Source organism: Rhyacophila brunnea, unplaced genomic scaffold (genome assembly GCF_057557595.1).
Source record: "Rhyacophila brunnea isolate RB1 unplaced genomic scaffold, BYU_Rbru_1.0 scaffold_20, whole genome shotgun sequence".
NCBI classification, from domain to species: domain Eukaryota; kingdom Metazoa; phylum Arthropoda; class Insecta; order Trichoptera; family Rhyacophilidae; genus Rhyacophila; species Rhyacophila brunnea.
Window position 1 is genome coordinate 10,694,757 of NW_028232860.1, and position 17,620 is coordinate 10,712,376.

The 17,620-nt window shown below is 34.6% G+C and overlaps 1 protein-coding gene across 1 annotated transcript in view; it reads right to left on the minus strand.

The window, feature by feature from the left end:
* Positions 1-17,620, minus strand: part of Adss (adenylosuccinate synthetase) — a 46,988-nt gene that overhangs the window by 13,461 nt on the left and 15,907 nt on the right. Inside the window, exons 2-3 of the mRNA XM_085948263.1 lie at positions 3,008-3,110; positions 593-726 (exon numbers count right to left, since the gene is read on the minus strand). Of these exons, the coding sequence (XP_085804389.1) occupies positions 593-726; positions 3,008-3,110 (237 nt within the window). The remainder of the gene's footprint in view (positions 1-592; positions 727-3,007; positions 3,111-17,620) is intronic.

Below are 17,620 nucleotides of genomic sequence, written 5' to 3' on the forward strand. Positions count from 1 at the left end.
CGAGAGTTCTTCTTAGTTGGAACCTTACGACCGAAGATCGTGACCTGGACGATTTGGCTGTCTGACAGCCTTCTCCACGACTTGGCTTCATCCCTGTGAGTATTCAGCTGTACGCAGGAAATGCACCCGGAAAGAGCTCTTCCTCTCTGAACTTTGACCTAACCCAATATCTAGAGTTTTTCCAGGTGGTCATCTAGATTAGGCCACATTTTTATATATAGTCAGCTATAAAATATCAATTTTAATCAAAACTAAATTTAATTGTAAACATCTCAATTTTCATTGTGTATTAGGGTTGCAAAGATAAGACATTTAAAGTGTCAGGTTCGCCACAGGTGTTGGAAGATACCTTACATGTTAAGAAGCTATTCTTTAATAGATCAGAAGGGAAAAGGAGGATCTAAACAGACGTTTTACCATCAAAAATTTGGTGCTTAAAAATACCCCTTTCCTTATATATATTTTTAAACCATTCATAAAATAATGCACAGAGGTAGTTTAAGAAAAACCTTTATGCTATGGTCAAAAAAATGCCATGTATTTTATAGCTGGCGAGTCTACATATTAGAAGTCATTTAAAACCGGTGTTTACCTGCTGATGAAAATCAAAAACAATATGTGCTTTGTCAGATATGATTAGTCTATCTTCGACACCCACCATCCCCTTGCTTTTGTTTTTCGCAATTTCATCGAACAAACTCTCCACGTGAATGACAACGCCATTGCCTGAAATCAGAACAGAATAAAATAAATAAAATGAAAACAAGTCAAACTAACTATGAAGAAATCAGAAAGTTTAAATTTTCTAGGCACCAATGTCATGGGTTTTTTTGTGACATCAGAACACTAATAATTATTGTCTCTAATCTAATATAATATTAAAACATCCATCATTTCAACTTGATGACAACACAACCATACGATTTCATTTCATGACATAGAAAATTGATAAACCCTGTATTAATATACCATAATTATGAGTAAAAAACAAGCAAATATAATAATTTATTTATCAGAACCCACTCGTATCGTAAAATATTATCGAGAATACTTCTTCAATTTTTAGTCCAAATATATAAACTTGAAATACATAAAATAATAAACAGAGAGTTGGCCCGTTTCACATGGGACACCGGTATCTAGACACTGAAGTATCCAGCCACTCGACACTGCAGCGGCTATTGCAGCCACCGAATAGCTAATTTGTCTCTGACGTCAGAGCCAAAGTTACACGTTTTGCACGAGTCACATTTCCATTATTATTTTATTTATGTAAGAACGAGTAATCACTTAAATATATAACACATCACATAGTACAGAAAATTGATTCACAAAATATAATATTATTATTAAATCTAGGGCGTTGTTAATATCTACCCGTCTTGCAAACCATGTAATTATGAACGCCTCAGTAATGAATGAGTCAACGCATATTTTCGCGTCATAAATTAGATATACGAACAATGGAGACATAAAAACTGGCTGCGGTAATAAGAAGTGTTTCGGCGGCTCGAGGAGTTGAGCGACACACGAGTGTCTGCGTCTGAACGCACCCATTCATTTATGTGTCTATATTTAGTGTCTCGTGTGAAACGGCTTTTAGTTAAAAATTATTAAAAATAACGCCATGGAATAACAGATGGACTTTACTTATCTATTATTCTACTATTAGAAGTTAGAGATACAAATAATATCCTAAATGAGAAAATAAATTCTATATAAAATATTTTAATAAATTTTATTGAATTATCCATATTGTTATTCATAGACTGCTGAAAATCTTGACAGTACATAACCTAACTATTTGAAATCAAATCCTATTGAAGCGATGTCATCATTTTTTGAAATGATCCTTGTATATAATACTAGAATCTCTATCCTGCCTTCGCCACATTGCACAAAATGACAATGCGCGCTAATGAAATCTTTAAATTCCAGTATCTCAAAAAGTAAATCTATATCTGGAAAGCATTCATGATGAATCAATTAATGACGGTTTCAGATAGATAGCGTAATTAACAAAAACGTGTTAGTTTTGAAGAAGTATATTATGGACCCCATGATTAGAGTAGATACTGAATCGCCCCCAGATTTTAATAAAACATTTAATAAAAGGATTTCAAATTATACACATTTATATTTTTATAAAAATCGATGTTTTTTAACACAATGCTTACGGGCCCTTTTAATTAATTTTGTAATTAACGTGTTAATTTGCATTTGAAAAGTAATTAGCAAAAACACAATTTTATGCGGCCCGTAAGCTATGGGCTAAAATAAATATAAAAAATATTAAAACTATGAACTAGTCAAAAATCTGTACTAGAAAAAATATAAAACTTAATACACTAAATTTTAATAATAAACATAACCATAAAATATAATGTAATAATAAGATGTGGTCCTGTGTCAAATTCACATTTTATAACATTTTTTACAATAATTGTAATTTGCCTTAAAAAAATATTTTTCTTTTTAATGTTTTCAGATACATATTTATTAATTAATACAGTTGAAATTGTAATATGTAAATTATCAAAAAATATCTCAAATTGCAAGCTTCGTATTTTTCCGCTAGGTGCCTCTGCTGGTATAAGCATCTACCTTAATTAATAATGAATTCGAATAATACAAGTTTTGATAGTACATACATTATGTGATGATTAGAAAATATTCGTCTTTTGTGCTATAGTTAATCACCCTGGACCTTAATGTCTGGCACCCTAGTAGGGTATCCGCGAGATATTGAAAAACGTCTCAAGGAAACCCTTGCAAACAAAGAAGGTTGCGAATGACTGGAGTAGATCATTATGTTAGAGATAAAATTTAACATAATCAAACAGAGAAATCATTGTTTATCAATGTCATGGTGACATAATATGTCGGTGACAAGATGTTTAGTGTCGACTAAATATGATATGATATAAGGTTCTGGCATTTACATTCAATTCTGAATTTATTAAAACAGATAAGGAAATATTGAACAAGAAAACATTGTTTCGCTCACCGATAACTGATATGCATTTCGGGTTGATGATGCCGCTGGGGAGGAGATGGAAGTCAAATTCTTTGCCGTCCACCACGACGGTGTGTCCTGCATTGTTACCACCCTAAAGAAGATAAAAAAAACATTTGTAAAAAGAATAAAAGAAACGCAAGAAGACCTGATATTCCTATGAATAATCATTATGACAGACTTAACATTAATCAGTCAATTAAAAAACGTAAAATCGGGGTTACATTTAGGTAGGTAGGTAGTTGATTAGTAGTCAATACTATGTAAAGAAAATTTATAGAATTATTGAGAATATCATTAAAAACTCTTCTAAAAATGAAGATCTCGAAATTACATAAAAAATATTTTCGAAAATGAGGATTTTCTTTTCTTTTAAAAAAAATTCTTAAATTTATAAAGAATTCTCCGATATTCAAAAGTTAGGTTAGTTCGAAATCGTTGCTCCTGGATTTGAAGAATAATCGTACCCTCGAAAATCGGGTCGAAGATAGTCGTAAGCATAGAGGTATTAAATTAGTCGTAAGTCTGAATTTTTCTTGACTGTTTGTAGAGTTTCTAGCTATTGGAAAAGATGCAAGTAAAGATTATGTTATCATATCACATATAGATATAACTGTGAGCAATCAGCTATTTCATCGATGGACAGTATCAAAAATCAAAAAAAGATATCTTTAGAATATATTTATTAGAAATTTCAAGTAGCCTTTTCAATCATCGAGCTAGCCCAGGGATCGCCAAACCACGGCTCGCGAGCCACATGCGGCTCTTTGCCAAATTCCCAATTCACATTTTTTACAAAAAAGGTATGATTGTTTTCGTTTTAAATCTGCCCATTGCAAAAGTCGACAAATCAAATTTTTCTCCATTTCTCCATATTGACACGAGCACTTTTAACATGCAAAAAGTTATGTAGCTCCAAATTTGTAGGTCTTGCCACCAAAATTGAGGATTTGGAGAGAGAAAAATGCAATTTAATTTCACAACTCAGCGGAGCGCTCTAAAAGATCTACATAATAAGGTAGATACTACGATTTTTAATACATGGTATAGCTTTCCGAACTCATAATCGAGTCTACATAGTATGTATGTGAACAATCATTTTCAAACATGAATAATATGAATAGCATTTAGAGAAGCCAAATAACCGATGAGAATTTGGAGTCGCGCCTAAAATTGAAAACTACAAGTTACATACCAAACATACAGACACTCTCCAAAGAAATGCAAGGAAGGTCATTATTCACATTAGTTTTAAGGAATGCGTGAAAATTGAATGTAACTCATTTTCTGTAAAAAATATATTTATAATTTCAACACTAAAAAACTTATATTTGCGTTAGTTTTATTCGCAAAATCTTCTTCACTTGATAAATAAACAATAACATTCACTGAAATAAATCATATTTATAAATAATTACAAGATAAAAAGAGCTTTTTATATATGACGTTTTTAAATTTTCTGTTGAATCATAATATAAACTTGACAATTCAATGTATTAATAATACTTTTTTTTGTACTTGATAGAAATACTGAATAAATATTAAAGAATGCAGAAATGTCATTTTGACATTTCATATTGATTTACATAGTAACGCACGTATATATTAATAATTTAGTTGCTAGGACCCACTTAGCAACCAATAATAGTGAGTAGTAAATATTACTTTTAACGATTTTTTTTGAAAATGTATTCAATTCTGCTTAAAGATGGCCTGGTCCAAGAGTTTGCCGACCCCTGACCTAGCCTATACATTTTGCTCTCTTATACGAGAGCTTCACAACCGGTGTGCCGCCAGTATTTGGGAAGTTTTCGATTACTATTGTTAATCAGTAGTTTAGCTCCGTTTCTCTAGCTAGACTCTAGAATCTAGATATATTTTATGTTGAAAATTCAGTTTGTCAATTATTATATTATGATCCTTATTTGGCAACACTGGCTATTCCTATGACTTCCGTAGTGTATGTTGCGAAGTATGTAAGTTGTTTGAACAATCTCAAAAAATCGTAAATAACAGTAAGTAGGTAGGTCATGCGTACATTATAACCTAACATCAAACTAAATCGCCAAAGATGCAATAAAATTACTAAAATATTTTAGTTGACGGATTTGAAAAAGTGATAGGGATGTGTGACGCGACAAAATGTTGGGAAGCACTGTATTAAGTCTTAAATCTCATTTACAAGCCTAATATAATATAATAAAATGAATAAATAGTTAAAAGGCGATAAGCAGTCTTCAGTGTGCCGCGAAAATGTTGCTTAATTTAAACAGTGTGCCGTGACGCAAAAATGTTGAGAACCACTAATTTAATTATTTATTTACAATCTTTACATACATCAAGAGGATTGACCTTGTTTAAATTAAATGAGATTTAATCAATTTAATAAAACATAAATAGAAAAATATGATACTTAAGTACCTAATGTTGCTACTTATAATGAAAATGATAAAAACGGCGATAAAACACTTATATGAATAAAATTGCGCACAAGAGCTTGGACTGACTATACCTAGCTAGAGGGAACCATATGAATTATTAGTAACAAAGCACTTGGTGGCATTTCTGTAACGTTTTTAGTACTGTGAGCATCGATCGTTTATCCAAGAAAGTAGTGTCCTTTAAATTATTTTTATTCTGAAAATCTCAGTTTTTTTGTCCATTGATTTGAAAATCTTATATTATTTTTACAGAATCCGAGAATAGATCAGATACCCCACACTTTAGAGCAGACACACCTACGAGTATAGACGGATTTTCCCTAATATTCCCGCTAAGAAACTATGGTTACCGTGGTTTGTTTAAATTAAAGGTTACATGTAAATTTTACGTAAAACATTTCACCGTGGCACAGTTCGCGGTGAGCTTTCTTATATACACGGTCTCCAATTTTATTAGATTCAACATAAACATTAATTCAATTTTCATAGCTGATTTTGGAAAAATTCATTAATTCAAGAATGAAAACCTATCCTAACCCAACAAATAATCCTGTATATCGGCTATTTTCAAAACTTGTTTGCTGCTGGCTTCCTGTAATGTAAAGTGTAAACGTAAACCGATAAGAACATGTTTTATTTAAACATGCATTTTAAAGAGGTTAGACGGTCATATACGGCCATATATTTCCGATACAATATGAAGTGTGATATGGCGAACTGCATACGTACAAGTTTCAGGACACGTGGTTTGAGGTCGGGTAAATTTAGTAGGTAGTCAATTATGGGTTTAAAGGCTTAAAGTCAAGTAAATTCATGTAGCTTAAATTCAGTCAAAGGACAGTTTAGTGCGTGGCGGCCTCAGTCTTACGTGAGTGTTCCCGAAACATTCCCAGGCAGAAAAAATTGACGGAAGGTACCTACCTCACGTTACAACGTTTAGGCTCACTTAAGGCCGGATGTGGTCCGGGGTGGTTTGGTTAGTGACGTGTTGCCGTATACTAAGTGGCAACGAACGGGAAAGCGGATACTATACATAGAAACAAGTGGAGAGAGTTGTTGAAGATTCCAGATTGCTACATTCCTGATGATGATGTGTATCAATTTGTTTACAGCAAAAAACGAGCGAATCACCTCAACAGACATGACAAATGGACTTTTTTTTTAGTTCCCGTTGTTCGCTGTTACGTAGCCTGATTTCAACATTTATATTAAAATCAATCTATTCCATTAATAGGTACCCAGTAAGATTAGTATCGTACCAACCTGTGACGGCAGTTTGAAGTTAATATTATATTAGAGAAAATTTCATAGCAATAAGTTCGTAGTTGACATCATCACGACATCTAGCAGTAAGTAATAAATATGGCCATCGATTCTGAAACAGTTTGGTTTACCGCACCCGCTGAACCCCTCTTTAAAACTAATTAAAATGTAAACGGCATATGATCTCTGGCCAGCTTCTACAAACATAATACCGATAAGTGAAAGCAAATTGTGGACCCGCCAGTGGAAAGCCAATAGATTAGACATATAAAAACAGGGCAAAAAAATGATTTGAAATTCTCCAGCACCCGCTAGAAGAATTTCTTAGATTTTAATTTCGAACACAAAAATTTCGAAACAACTTCAGGTTTTTTTAGAAACCCAATCCCTAATGGAACTGTCAAAAAATTCTCGGTGTCCATCCGAATTCCGGAGTGGTGTAGGTCATGGCTGGGGAGGGTTGACAGGGCTCTAGCCTGGAGGCCCGGCGTGTCGGGTTGACCAGATAAGTAAGATAAACACACATCATAAATTAGCTTTAATAGTAAAAAAAGTCGCCTGCGGCGCTATTATACCTCATGGCCATGAACATTTTCAAATACTTATATAATTGTGCAATATATTTTTTGATTATTATGTGTTGATACTCGGCAGCTCCATTATTAAAGTGGATGTATTAAAATCGCCAATAATTCACTGTATAAGTACCCTTAATTTGAACTAAAACACAATTTGAAAAACGTCAATGTAGTGTTTCACACTGCCTTTAATCTTAGCGGTAGGTAGGGGGGCGCCAAATATCCTAGCCTGAGGGCCCGTTTCAGGATGTGGGGACCATGGTGTAGGTACACCGAGTGCAATAGACAACGATAAATTAGGCTGTGAAGAAGAAAAAGAGCCTATGGGACTAATTTACATTCTCCTCCTTGCCCCCCCCCCAATATTAAATCCTGGGTGCGCCACTGGGACCCGCTGTTGATATATTATTTCGTTCATATTTCATCTTCAGCCAGTGTTGCCATCTTATTTGTCACCGAATTATAATACGCGGTCCGAGAAATTAAAGTATTTTTCCAAAAAATATAGGTAGTACGCGTTGTCATATTATGTTAAAAATGTATAGGTTTTTTGCTTCTCACCAAAAACGCTTACCGTCGAATTCAAGAAATTATATTTTAAATCGAAGTCAAGGGCTTGTTTTTACGCGAGCATTTTTTTCCAGGTTCTCCGAATCTTGTTATATTTCGAAATTATAGTACTTACCAATTTATAATACGGAAATATCGAAATTATAGTACTTTTTGCGTATTTTTCCGATATTCAAAATAATAGTGTTTTGGGCGTACTACCTATATCTGTTTTATATCGTACGCAGACGAAATTTATAGTACAAAAAATACTATATTATAGTACGGTTGGCAAGATTGCCTTCAGTATCATCATCACCGGAAGCATCCATTATTGTATACTATCGGTATCCATACGGTGACCACCATTCATCCTGCATTTAAGAGGACAGTCCTTCATTCGAAAACGGTGTCATTTATAAAACAAAAATGATATAAAATATACACACACAGATTTGCAATGAGCTTTATTATTATGTAGATTGAATTCGATTTTCAACCACATGCATGTATCTGTTTACGAAACAATGAAATTTATACTAAAACGGCTGGATATTATACATACTGGTATGCCCAAGTCAATAGGATTCGTGTCACCCAAAGGGGGCGTGCCAAAAGTTTGAAAAGCGCTGCTGTATATAAATCATAGTTGACGTCATGACTACATCGATAAAAAAATTATATTCTATTGAAATTTGCGTCTTACGAAATATAGTGTAATTTCATAAATGAACATAATAAATGTGTATATTTAAGTATGGCCAATTATTATTTTAATTTATTTCTGACGTAATGTAATATTGCCACGTTCATTTATTTTTATTGACTCTTGTTCAATTTTACAATTTTTTTTATCAAACTGTCCTCCAATGAATAGTTTTGTTTGTATCTGACAAATGAGTAGGTTAAAAACAATGGGGCTTCTCATCATTACTTTAAGCCGGGTACTCATTAGCGAGCTGTAACTCTGTAACCGTTCCAAATACTGTAACCAACTCTAGATGCGAAATAATTATTTATTAGGATCGCGAACTAATTATTTCGTCTCCATACTGGTTACTTTATCTGCAACGGTCACTCACAGTTACGGCTCGCTAATAAGTACCCGGCATAAAGGTGTTTTTAGATGTCAGTATTGTCTGTTCAGTCGAGGTTTTAGTTGCCAATTCAGTTCGGAATCGGCGTTGTATATTTACATTTTTTGTATCCACTAAAAATGAATATTATTTTCATAATTAGTTTCTCAACATATTGGTTAGTGCAGTGGTCGGCAAACTCATTAATCAAAAGAGCCAAATATCAACAGTGCAACGATCGAGATTTATTTTGAGAGCCAAATATCTTAAACTGAAATTATATAATATGTAGGTACACTGTTTATTAACTTATAAACTTTAGTTAAAGATTTAAGTCTTAATTAAACTATAGGTAGGTACACTGAATAAAACTTGATATCATACTTAATAATGATCTTATTTATTGATAAAAATTAAATTGTAAGTAAGGTATCAATAGAATTAAATCATGACAATGACTGACAAACACTCAATGTGAATAATGGCCTTGCATCTCCTTGCAAAGTTTGGGTAAGTCAGGTTTGTATGTTGATGTTTTTATTTTAAGCACGACTTCAGGTTCTCATCAATAAGACGAATTCTCAATTTACTCTTGATTTAAACAAGAAAACATGGAATATTAACATTGTTGGAAGATTGTATTCAGTAATTAAATACAGAACTTGATTTTTCTGATTCTTCTAAAGTTACTCAACTGCTTTCTTCTTTGAATCACCGACAGGATATTTAGTGCTAAATGACGCGTGTTCAGTTGTAAAGTGTCCCTCCAAATTTGACTTCATGTTATGCGCCAATTTTTCCCGACAAATAATACAGGTCGGTAGATCATTTTTAAGTTTTGAATAAACGCGAAAAGTCTCGGTCCATTCAACTTTAAATTCCCGGTTTTCATCTTCCGTTTTTCTTTGCTTCTTCTTTGTAACCATGTCAAATAGGGCAGAGGGCATTTGTGGTAGAGCCGCACTCAAGGGCCCAAAGAGCCGCATGTGGCTCGCGAGCCGCAGTTTGCCGACCACTGGGTTAGTGTAATGCAGTAGGTACATATATTTAAAGAAATTATAATATTTCATTTAAAATTAGAAAATTAGTACAGTAGGCGCTCGGTTATCCGGCACCCATATTTTTTCACCAATGCCGGATTATTGGATTTCTATAGGAAATAATCAATAATCTGTCAAGATCGGGCATCAAACTGCCGAGCGAACAGCTCCCCGCTCTGTAATCCGGCAGTTTAATGTGAAACCTGCCGGATTATAGAGCAGGAGAGCTGAGTTGCAAAATGCCGGACTATTGGACGTGCCTTATTGGTAACGCCGGATTACCGAGCATCTACTGTATCTATTAAAAATATGGAAACATACTAATTTATTAACACGTCAATTAAACTGGGAACTTTAAAAAACGGATACGATAACTGTTAACTGTAACTCCATCCTGTTTCGTCTCCGTTTTGGTTTCAGTCGGCCGCTTCAGTTTATAATTACACGTCAGTTTAACTGACAGTTCGACGGAAACGGAGACTGATTGGATAGCAAAACTGATCCGTTTAAAAGCACCTACGCATAAAAATGTCATAAAGTTTTGAAAAGATTTTTTTTATTACCATCATGAAGTGACGTGTTCTGAGAGTATAACTACTGGCTACGTTCACATATCCAACGCTCCTAACGTCTCCCTGAATCCCTCCCATCAATGTATAAATTAATTTGAAAAAAAATATCAGTGACGTCACAAAAATACCGGTAAACGATCGGTGCGAGGTGAAAATATTTTGAGAACATCTACTCTGCATAAACAGCGATTATTTGACAATACAGAATTATGTTTTATGTACCTATGATAATTCCCGTGCAAACAATCACGTGAAATTAGATAACCTCGAAGCGAGTTTGTCTTTCAATGTCAAACGTTTATTTACCATTCATTAGAACTGTATAGTTAGCGTAAAAAATCAGAATATAAAAACGACAACAAAATAAACTGTACGTGCAAAAAGTTACTGCCTCCTCGAACAAATGGTTTTATTCCTGTCCGCGCCGCAGCACGCGAAGCGAATCGAACAGAAAACCGCTAAATTTTTCACAGAATTTGCCTTCAAAATGTATTACCGAAGAATTAATTATTAGAAGGCCACGCAATATTGTATTACACAACGGTATGCCTATTTGCATAGTGCGGCGCACGTCACTGGATATATTAATATAATAGTATGCGTCAGCGACAGTGTTGCCGTCTTTTTCTATGCTGATTATAGTACAAAGGCGTAAAAATTATAGTATTTCTGAAAAATAAATTGTACAGGAACATTTTTCGTCTTGAATCCTTTAAAATTATAGTATTTTGGTATATTTGGCGTAAAATTATAGTATTTTACATTTTGCGCAGAATTAAAATTATAATATTGTACTATAATTATAGTACGGATGGCATCACTGGTCAGCGATGATAAAGCCAAAAAAAATATATTCAGCTAGGCCGGCTAAGGTGAAAGACATATAGGAAAACCTTCTGAACTAGACAGAACCCAATTAAAATACTAAATTAGTGATTCTCAACCGGTTCCACGAGAATTTACAACAGTTTGCAGAAAAACTAACAATTTAAAACATTTTTTACCAAGAATTGTGATCAACTGATCAATTTCGAAGACAAAGGTGTAACTTGGTTAGATGTCGCATCATAGTTAGGTATTATTGAAGTAGAAGTAGACTGTAGAGCAGTGGTTCTCACGTGAAATTTAACTGTGGCCGCAAAAACCTATTCCAATTGTCAGAATGCGTTCCGCATATTATGTATACGAAAAGTCTATGGGATCCTGCACTATATGATACAAGTATTAGAACAATGAGAACAATAGGACACTAACTAGTCTTGTTTCATTTTCATGGGCACTCAGGTTATATTTTATTACTACAGTTGACAATATATTGTTTTGAAAAAATAAACAATCATTGTTTATAAAATATGGCATCACCATTAAGTTAAAACTGTATATTGTATAGTATAACAAAAAAAGTCTATCAAAAAGCCGAATTATCACCTCGTGGTATTTGTGGCAAAGTACGCAAAGCCGATATATTTCGTATCTGTGTAATTAAAATTTTATAATTTACCCCTCTGCAGCCCTATGTTCTAACTAGTGATATAAAGTCACCCGACGACATGACGTAATTGTGACGTCAGCCAATACACGCTCGAGGCAAGCCGTCCAACGCACACGGCTCACCATAGATATTATTATGCTGAAACACCTATTTGTGTATGGGGACAATGGATAACGCCACTATTTTACTAGCGTTATTTTCTCGAATGCTATTATCACTCCGGTAGTACGTCACAATGATGTCATATGACGTCATGTCGACCGGGCGACTACAACTAGCAAGTTCTAACATAAGGCCCCTGGACTTGAATATTATAACGTGCTGATCAGGTAGTGGTTTCCCCAAGATTTTTCAAAATTAACAAAGGGTTCGCCAATTTTTTTTTAATGTTTGATATCACTGATCTACTGTTCAAGTCATGGACGCTAAAGACGCACCTAGCGCGTAACGATCAGGCGGCCATACGATATAATTAGCATGCTATTTAAATGTGGTAATTAAAAAGTAATTATCAAGTCAGCAGTCAATGTGTGTTAGCTGTAATTAATTTCCCATTCCATCATTTCAAAACAGTATTAAATTCGCAGAAACCATAAGATTGTTCTGAAGTTGAGAAATTCGCGATTACTTTAAATTGTGTAATATGGCGATACGCGGCAACGACGAATGACAAAATGCGAAACAGGATATCCTGCAATGATTGGGTGAGAGATTAATCCATCAAACATCCTCTCAATATGTAAGTGAATCGTAACTAGGTATTCACATTATTTATTTTATAACTGTCTACATTCGTGCATTTTTCGGTCTCTTGATGAATGCACCGCAGTGCATGCGTAGGCGTCGCCTGCGTATTATCTGCCTCAAACCGGTTTCAAAATGGCCATTTTACAACGTTTTTATTAGGTCGTATTCTTATTTGTCCGGTGGTTGTTTATCCGGCACAAATCTTGCAATCGATTTTTAACTAACTTCCCGACTAGCTAGACATTTTCAGTTAATTCTGTTTTGTATGAAAAGGTATTTCGGAAGAAATCCGTAATCTATCATCATCGTCATCAGGGGCGCGACAACCCGGTGTGGGTCCTGCAGCCCTATGTTCTAACTACTGACATCTAGTCACCCGACGACATGACGTAATTGTGACGTCAGCCAGTACACGCTCGAGGCAAGCCGCCCAACACACACTGCTCACCATAGATATTATTACGCTGAAACACGTATTTGTGTATGGGGACAATGAATAACGCCAGCATTTGACCAGCGTTATTTTCTCGAATGCTATTATCACTCCGGTAGTACGTCACAATGATGTCATATGACGTCATGTCGACCGGGCGACTACAACTCGTAAGTTCTAACATAAGGCCCCTGGCCTTCTACAACAGCTCCCTCCACCTGTCCCTATCCAGTGTGGCCGCTTTCCAATTTGGTACACCCAGAATACGGCAGTCACTGGCAGCTCCATCCAACCAGCGAATCTTTGGCCTCCCTCTTCTTCTACATCCTATTGGATTGCTGGACATCACTCTCTTTGCCGGTTCATTGTCATTCATACGGTGAACATGACCTAGCCATCGCAGTCTCCCAATCTTAATTGATTGAACTGCGCTGCAATCTTCGTACAGCCCGTAGAGCTCAGCATTATATCTTCTCCACCAATTATTGGTGCCATCCCTGATCGGACCGATCAGGGAAATCCGTAATCCAATCCACTATTATTGGTTTCTAGAGGTCTGGGGTCCTAGCAACTAAATTATTAATATATACGTGTGTTACTATGGAAATCAATATGAATGTCAAAATGACATTTAGTCAAGTCAAGTTTATATGATTCAACAGAAAATTTAAAAACGTTGTATATAAAAAGTTCTTTTTATCTTGATATTATTTCATAATGAAAATGATAGCGCACGTAGCTTATCACGTAAGTGTTTAACAAACAAAGGATTACGTGAAAAATGTATAATAGTATATTATAATGAAATTTTACGCCAACTAAACCAAAATAAACATACTATAATGTTTAATGATTCAAAACAAGACATATTCTGTGTACCTACTATAGTTTTATTTTTAAAATACTATACGTTTTACATGTTTGTATTAAAATCAGCATTATAACAAATAATATGACAACAGTGCTTTTCCCATGAAAAATTGAAAACTACTTGACGTACAAGTGTAGACTGTCGATGCGAAACACGCTTTCAACATAACGCATGCGCAAAACTACTCGTTGCTACAAAACTAGAATTAAAAAGTTGAAGTAAAATGGAATATTATGATAAATGTAGACATGGGCTTATTAAGCTCAGATTACACTGGAAACTATTACCTAAGCGTCCTAAGCAGTGTTGCCATATTTTAAAAGTGGAATTATAGTACAGAGCCTCCAAAATTATAGTATTTGGAGATAAAATATAGTACGCGTTGTCATCTGTTGAAAATGAAAATTTTCCCAATTTTTCATAGTCGGCTCGTTTTTATTAGGAAAAATATTTCGCCGCGGGCCGCAGGTTCCCAAATTTTCAGGGTCGGCTTGTTTTTTTTGGGAAAAATATTTCGTCGCGGGCCGCAGGTTCCCAAATTTTCACGGTCGGGTTTTTTTTAGGAAAAATATTTCGCCGCGGGCCGCAGATTTCCAAATTTTCGAAGACCACTCGATTGCGAAATGGCAAATGCAGAATTATAGTACTTTTATATAAAATTATAGTACGATTTTCAAAATTATAGTATTTTGGGCGTACTATACCTATTTTATATCGTACATAGTACGCGGACCAAAATTATAGTACAAATACTATAATTATAGTACGGTTGGCAACACTGGTCCTAAGCCAATCGTCTGCACCGTAGCAAAGGCGTGAAGCTAGCTACAAAATAAATCACATTACGGAAATAAATGACTTGCACATTACTAAAATCGTAATCATCGTCGTTAGTATGCTGGCGATGTATCAAATTTAAATGCGGACGAATAAACCAAATTGCATTGTATTATAATGTGTGCTAATACTGCTAATGCATGCTCGTAATTAATTGTTTCTTTAGAAATAATAAGCGTTAAACAATCGTTTAGTTTCGAGTCTACAAGACTGATACAAATAATATATTTAATAAGTCACGAAAATAATTAACAGTGCCAAAACAAAATAAATGTTAAGGCTAAAATCGTTTCTTTTCAGGAGAGTCAAAAGATGCATTTATGTGTATCCTGACACTAACCCCCGTTTCAGACGGGACACCGGTGTCGCGCTCGTATATAATAAGGAGGCCTTTGTATTCGAATAAAGGGGCCTTTGTATTATGTTTATGAACGCCCAGAGCTAATGAGTCAATGCATAATTTCGCGATATAAATTAGAACATAAAACTGCCTGCGGTCATAAAAACATGTGTATCGGCGGCTTGAGGATGTAGCGGCCGACGGAAAAGTGTACCATACACGCTTTGACTCATTAAATCGGGGCGTTCATAAACATAATACAATGACCCTTTTATTCGAATACAAAGGCCTCCTTATTATATACGAGTGCGACACCGGTGTCCCGTCTGAAACCGGCCTAACACCGTTCCAAAGTGATTTAGTCATGGCCGCAATGCCAGAAGAACCGTCCTTTTTCTACCTACTTGGTTTTTCCCATCTATATAATATAACGTTAATTTCCAAAGTATTCAAAAAAGTAATTAAACGTAAAACAAACAAAAAAAGTTCCCAATTATGACGTCATCAACGATTTGATAGCATTTTTCGCTAGTATTATGAACAACGATATATCGTTATTCAGCATTGGATAGGTTAATACTGGACAGCAGTGGCGAAGGGTGGAGGGCTGTTAAAATCCGACATAACTAGTGCACACTAAACTTTCTCACTACTCAAGACTAGAGATTCCAATCACGGGATCCCGAACTATCTTCGATACATATAAATCCCGGGATTGGTAAACATAATTCCGACACTTTCGGGATTGATTTTTTTATCAATGTTTATGGAAAATAAAATAAAAACGAAAATATAACAGAAAAAATACTTTTAATAAGATATGACTACATTAGAAATAAACTTTGTTTGAATGAAGTTTGATGTATTACCCATGTGTTGCCAATTCATTTTATTTTTTCACATAAATTAATAAAAATGAGAAAGATTGTAAAAAACAATGCCATGCATTAGTTGAGGCACGGTCTAAAAAGATCGTTGCTAGGCGATGTGCGGATTGCGGGTCGCGGGTGCAAAAGACGCCTGTCAAACGAAATATTATTTCTCATATAAATCCAACATATGTCCATTTTATGTTCTGTTTATTATTCTATTAGTAACAATAATAATATATTCATTGACATGTTTTCTTTTTAAAGTAAATGGGTAACGTTTTTAGTCATCTTTACACGATTTTAGAATTAATTGGCCCGTCGCCACCACGCAGCAAAGTGACGTATGTCTGACTCGACGTTCTCTCAAGGAATGCGAAGCGAGTACAAAATTTCGTCGCGCGTACAGTTGAAAATTATTTGGAGTTTCACTGATGCGTCACCTTCAATAAATGTCTTAATAGTATAAATTATACTAGATTTATTTTCGACCGATGTTAACAACGTTATTTGTATATATAAAAATTTTATATTAACTATTGAAAAAAGTGCCAATCCCGGGATCAAGATTTTGGCTCGGGATTGGATTCCCTACTCAAGACTACAGTGTGCAGAGTGTTGGTTAGGTTTTAAAAATCAATTAAACCCTGCATAATAATTTTGGTGTGCGATGGGCGATCCGACAAAAATAGTGCACACTTCCAGTCAAAACTATTTGGTTTCGTTGATTTAAGAATACATTAAACGGATGGTGTCGGAGTTTTTTTTTAAATTCATTAAGCCCTGTCTAAACCAAACCATAATCAATAAAAAAATATTCGTATATCTATAAAATATCTAAAATATTTAATGGCATCATTTTAGATATTTTATAGATAAATGAATAGTTTTTTTTACTATAATCTATTCGCCCTTCCAATGCAAACGGACCTCAAGTGCTAAAATCTTGATTTTCTGTTTTAAATGCAAAAATCACTGTAAGATTCAAATAATTCTACCGTAAAAACACCAGAAGTATAAGCGATTAGGAAAACAAACGAATGTATCATCATCGTACTCGAGATATTTGATGTTAAGCCTGTATTTTAAGTAGATGCAAAACTTCAAATGCGATTTTCTCGAAACTATGAATTTTCAGTTATGGCCATTTTGCATTGGGTGGGCATATTATGGCTTGGATCAAGAGGTAGGGTTGTACCTACAGGGGCACCTAGCGGAAAAATACGAAGCTTGCAATTTGAGACATTTTTTCGATAATTTACAATTTCAACTGCCCTATTTATGTTGGATCTTAACAGCCTGTCTCCACTATTCGCCACTGCTGGACAGCCACTTGAGGTTAGACATGCCTGGTCTATATTATATTGAGTAAGTTACCATATTTTGTATACTCATTTCCAAAAACTTTCGTATTTCTCTTTTCCTTTTAAACACATTATTATTATATATTACTAGCTGACCCAGCAAACGTTGTTCTGCCATATAAATTATTTCTA